We start from the raw sequence: 6,011 nt of genomic DNA, 5'->3' as shown, positions 1-6,011 counted from the left end.
GTAGCTTAGAGCATTGTGGCAGTCCAGTAACAGTAAATTTTGAATCTTGTAACTAGCGGCTGGTAATATTTACTGGTCATTAACTGCCAAGGTGTTCCACCGTGCTGGACAGTAAACGAGTGTTATTGTTGTTAGAGCGACTCAATATGAAATCCTCTTCAATAATCAGGTTATACGAAGAATACCTCGAATAAAAAATTTAATTGAAACGGTTATTATTCGATACACAAATGTAAAATTTCAGTAACATTGCCGGTACGTAATCAAAGTACAAGATGTATCATTATTTTGATATGAAGCAATTTAATCTAAAGATATTTTAGTTCTTTATAGCATGAGCCGCACAACTTTGAGTTTTTTTCGTTTTAGAGTCAGTGATTGTTAATTTCTATGTGAAATCCATTTCAATTTCAATTTTGATTTCTACCCGAAATTGAAGATCAAAAGTATCACTCTTACTGTCCAGCACGGTGGAACACTTTGGCAGTAAATGATCAGTAAATAGTACGCCGCTAGTTACAAGATTCAAAATTTACCGTTACTGGACTGCCACAGTTCCCTGGCGGAATACACCCTAATTCCATACTCGTTAGACACCATAAGTTAAGGCTAAGTTGTTAAAACATATTCGATTCCAAGTATTATAAGCTTACGCTGCTGGTAAAACTAGTTCATGCCATGTCGCACGAAATATGAACGAAGGCAACGAAAAAAACAATTGGTTCAATCATTCTAGAATGCCTTCCAACACACCTTATTATACATATTATAACGATTTCGCATAAGAAATATGAAATCATTTCTTAGAATGTTTGTTCAATTGTTACTCGTAAACTGCATTATCATACACCTACAAACGAACAATATACGATTCCTGACGGAAAATTCAATTCCGATACAATTTACAGTCAAAGAGGAGCTGTCATCATTTTGATGCGCTAGGTCTGGACAGACTCCGGGGATTGATACCTTTTTACTATTCATTTAATTTTTACGAATCAACAATCCACTATCAAATGTCTGGATTGCGTTATTCAACACCTATGAACGACAAACAAACGACTACCCGATGCGAAATAGAATTTTGTTGTGCTTGGTTGTGCAGTTGTGGTTGGATACGCTGAGATTGGACAAACTCCCGAAACTAGTGTCTGGCTACAGTCGTTTTAGTTTATTTTATTTTTTTCGCCATGGGGGGGAGGGGGGGTCGTTCTAAGTTTTACAGATAATCGGGAGGTTAAAGTGTGCTTATTATAAACACCTACGATCCACCTACAAATGATTCCGCACAAGCTGAACTCATTTCGATCACGAATTGCAGGTATTGTCATGGGTGACGTCACGCGAACTCCCTAGATGAATTTATTTTCATAATATCGACTGAACCATTGACTTGCAAAAGACGCGAAATCACTTACAATCGCCTACAAACAACCTACAAACGATAAAAAAAAGAATTAACTCATTCGGTTGTTAATTAAGGGCTACGTATAGGTATGGAGCTCTGGCACGGACGTAACTGCTGGCGCTGCTGGACAATATGGCTGGACTTCTCGTACTCCCCCCCAAGGCTTGCGATGCTTGGCGATAAACATAACTTGCGATGAATCTGTGTAGACAGCTTATACGTAAAATCGACTCTTGCGCTTGCGCACGAAAGTGCAAGCATTGTCGAAAATGTCAATACTTGTAAAGAAAAAGAATTTCAAAAATATGTAATGCGTTAATAAAAAGAGTGAAGAAAGTTTCGTGTCAAAGTTGGACGCTGTTAAAAATACTAATACGTCGGCACGCTGCCACTGCAAAATGAAAAAGTCGAATAAACACCGATCGGGCGTGAGTAACATTTCCTCGGTTTGTTTGGCAGAAGGAAAAAGTGACGTTGCTGATATACAAGAGCATTTAACAACCTCTTATATGAAGGAACAAGATATTCCTGAATATTTAGAGGGCTGTGGTTTGAATACATGCTCGGCAGGTGACACGCCAGATACTGCCGAGCCATTGTCTCGGGATACCAAAGAACATTCTAAGGAGAAGAAGCTTTCAACAGCCTCTATATCTGGTACAGATACAAAGAAAACCGTTACAGTGAAACACCCGGAGTCGAATAAACCAAAGCCAACAGCCAAGAAAGGTAAACCCATACAAGCTGATCTGGATGTTTCCAAGGAGTTCATCAGATGCAGAGACGAGTGCGTCACTCGTTTGGATCTGAGCAAATCGAGCATCACAAATCTTCCAAACACTGTGCGCGACCTCACGCATCTCGTCGAGTTTTATCTCTACGGCAATAAGTTAGTCACTTTGCCGCCAGAGATTGGTTGCCTTACCAACATCAAGACATTGGCGCTGAGCGAGAACTCGCTGACAAGCTTACCAGACACTTTGGAGAATCTAAAGTCTCTCAAAGTTTTAGATTTGAGGCATAACAAGCTCAGCGAAATACCAGACGTTGTATACGAGTTAACGTCGCTGACTACCTTATTTCTGCGCTTCAATCGTGTCAGGTACGTCAGTGAAAGCATAAGGAACCTGACCAATTTAACGATGCTTAGTTTGCGAGAGAACAAAATCCGGGAACTCCCAGCTGGTATTGGTAAATTGGTTCATTTGATCACTTTTGATGTATCACACAATCATTTGGAGCATTTGCCTGAAGAAATAGGTAATTGCGTTCAGTTATCCACACTGGATTTGCAGCACAACGAGCTGCTCGACATACCCGAAACCATTGGGAATCTTACTGCTGTTACTAGACTCGGGTTGAGGTACAACAGATTGTCTAGCATACCAAAGTCACTTGCCAACTGCAAACTGATGGACGAATTCAGCGTCGAAGGTAACCAAGTATCACAACTGCCCGAAGGCCTGCTGTCAAGCCTGTCAGACTTGACTACGATCACACTTTCTCGGAATGCGTTCACTGCTTATCCCTCTGGAGGTCCTTCCCAGTTCACAAACGTTCATTCGATCAACTTGGAGCACAACCAGATTGACAAAATACCGTACGGTATTTTCTCCAGGGCTAAGAATCTTACCAAACTAAACATGAAGGAAAATCAGTTGACAGCTTTACCCTTGGATATCGGTACTTGGACTAATATGGTCGAGTTGAACCTGGGGACGAATCAGCTTACTAAAATTCCGGATGACATTCAGTGCTTGCAGAGTTTGGAAATTCTTATCCTCTCGAATAATTTACTGAAGCGAATACCTGCGAGTATCGCCAACCTCCGGAAACTTCGTGTACTGGATCTCGAGGAGAATAAAATAGAATCTCTTCCTAATGAAATTGGGTTTCTTCGAGATCTTCAGAAATTAATATTACAATCTAATCAGGTAACTTGCCTGCCTAGAGCTATCGGACACCTAACTAATCTGACTCATTTGAGTGTAGGGGAAAATAATTTAAATTATCTTCCGGAGGAAATTGGAACCTTGGAGAATTTGGATTCCTTGTATGTTAACGACAATGCCAATTTACACAATTTACCATTCGAACTGGCACTGTGCACAAACCTCAGTATTATGTCGATTGAGAATTGTCCGCTTTCACAAATTCCAGCCGAAATCGTTGCCGGAGGTCCATCGCTGGTTATACAATTCCTAAAAATGCAAGGACCCTACAGATCAATGTAACAAGACTTTGGTATGCATAGTGATGATTGTATTGTCTGATGTATCACATTTTGTTCCAATGGGTCAAATTAATTTTGTCCATCTTGGAAAAAGTTACTCTGTATGACTTTGTGTTGGTTGTCCTGCGTAACGTGCTGGTTAAATTGAACAATTACTTTGCACATTAGTTTCTATCGCCAGCTACAATATAAATCTGTGGATACAAAGATAATTTATTATTTATTTCTAATTATGATGTAAAGACACGCTTGCAGCATGTCTAGTATAATTCACTTCCCATAACTTGTAATTTTTTTCTCGTAAAATCATAATTCATTCACGTTTTCCAAGGGTGTCTACCAACTGAAGCTCGGGAAAGTTAGGGAATTTAAACATTGTTAAAAGTTGTGCAGTTTTTTCAAAAGAAAGGCTAAACAGTTCTATCTGTAGTGGAGTGTTCTGGTTATTTTTCCAGAACATATTTTGTAACTGTTTTGGTTAATTAAAAATGATAATAAAATTGAACGTAGAACTTAATTAATACAAAGTCTAAATTTCACGTCAATTTATTTTTGGCGATTAAGACGCACTTTATTTTATCCCGAAACAAGGATGGAGGTTAATAAGAAATTATTATATTGAAGTTAGTAATGTTATCGTAAGGGTTCCTGCTGTAGAAAAACTGTTATTTCTCGACTTTGGAATTGTCTGATATTGAGTTAACCTTAATAAGACAAAACACACTCAAGTCTCTAAATCATAGTTCCTTCAAAATCATTGTAATATTTATAAGATAGTGATTTTTTCTCTAATGTGTAATGTTCGTTACAATAACTTTATTAACTTCAACCTCATAAGAAATTTAAGTGAATATATTGATAGGCCTCTCACTTACGCCAAAGATTTGACGAAATTTTGTAACAAATATTTCTTGCAAATTCGTATACAGTTTTATTAAAAAAAATTCATGTACAAATGAGCATGGATATTTGAATCTGTTTGACAACACTTTTCCTGCCATAAATATGTACATAGGTATACATGTAGATTTTCCAGAATGTGCCAACATTATTATTGCTAAACTTCACCATCTTTCTATATTGTAACGACTAAGCTGTAATAAAAAACGAAAAAATGTGCGGAAGAATTCAGTAAAGATGCATGTATGAAACTACCAATGAAATAGCCAAAAATCGAAATAATTTAAGATAAATTTTTCCACTTTTGGAAAAATGAAAAATGACAAGTGAGAGGATGCAAATCAAACAAACAGTAGTAATTTTAAAAATTTCATGCATGTACCTGAAATTTGGATTAATGGAGTTTGATCGAAAATTCATGTTGCCTGTAATTTTGAGATATAGTAAAACAGATTTCGGGCGTAAATGAACTTTAATATTGAATTAGATTGAAGTTAAATATTTTATTGACCTTTATTATAGTTTTACATTGGAACTTGATATTACTGGTTCTCTGCGTTCGTGATCAAACTGAAATAATCAATTAAAATCTTACATATTATTCTCATGCACAGCTGTTTCCCTATTTTCCAATTTCAATGCCTTGCCTTGAAAGACAATAAATAGAACATTCATATGAATGAAAACTGTCGTTTAATTATCATCTGCATACTAGGCACAGTGGTATGTTAAACATTGTATAATAATGATAACGTAAGTTGATAAAAAGACCTGAAAGGCCCTATACAGAATAGAGACGACATCCTTTTTCCATGAATACAGTAGAAATTGTGTTTCATTGTAAGGCGAGTGTCCAAATCAGTCGTATTCCATAGCATAATCTTTTAACTATCAAGGCGAACGTTACAAAATTAAATTTTTCGTTATTATACAATTAGAAATTCTTGAACGGTTGTCCACGATTTATAATATTGTAAACATAAAGTCAGGTCATTGGGACTACTATTTAATGACTTATTATTGAAGGTACGTTACGTAGGATTTCCCATTTTCTCTGTATACAAGCATGTGATTGCGCACAAGAATAGTCTAATTCTTCAATCTGTGACTATCCAATGAGACTTGACACGTTCAGTTATTAATTTTCCTTATACTGAAGTTGTTTGCCTTGTAAATCGATTTTTCATATGATTACAAAATCGCAATACTTATCTATTTATCACGCAAAATGCTATTATCCAATGACTTTTACAATCAGTTTCAGTTATTATGCGTGGGGCATTTTTTGTGAAATCAAACTAGATTTTAAGGTTAAATGTTTGGTTTTTTTTTTCTTTACTTTGCATTTCTAAAGGAGCATTCATGACCACGTCGAAATTTTTTGCTTAGTTTCTTATTCAGTAATCAATTTTAAAAAATTTACCTATCTCAATTCTTCAAATGAATAAAGCTTAAAAACAAAGAGACATT

General features: G+C 36.4%; 1 protein-coding gene across 1 annotated transcript; it reads left to right on the top strand.

The window, feature by feature from the left end:
* The first annotated feature begins 1,617 nt into the window (after nucleotides 1-1,617).
* Nucleotides 1,618-5,261, top strand: LOC124416363 (leucine-rich repeat protein soc-2 homolog). Its single transcript, XM_046897339.1, has one exon. The coding sequence runs from the start codon at nucleotides 1,807-1,809 to the stop codon at nucleotides 3,640-3,642; it is 1,836 nt and encodes a 611-aa protein (XP_046753295.1). The 5' UTR covers nucleotides 1,618-1,806; the 3' UTR covers nucleotides 3,643-5,261.
* The last annotated feature ends 750 nt before the right edge of the window (nucleotides 5,262-6,011 follow it).

Source organism: Diprion similis, chromosome 2 (assembly GCF_021155765.1).
Source record: "Diprion similis isolate iyDipSimi1 chromosome 2, iyDipSimi1.1, whole genome shotgun sequence".
In the NCBI taxonomy this organism is placed as follows: domain Eukaryota; kingdom Metazoa; phylum Arthropoda; class Insecta; order Hymenoptera; family Diprionidae; genus Diprion; species Diprion similis.
The sequence above is the reverse complement of the archived record's forward strand: the minus strand, read 5'-3'. Positions and strand labels throughout refer to the sequence as shown.

Excerpts from the sequence above, each read along its gene's own strand:
- LOC124416363 (XM_046897339.1), top strand. The coding sequence starts at position 1,807 with ATGAAAAAGTCGAATAAACACCGATCGGGCGTGAGTAACATTTCCTCG.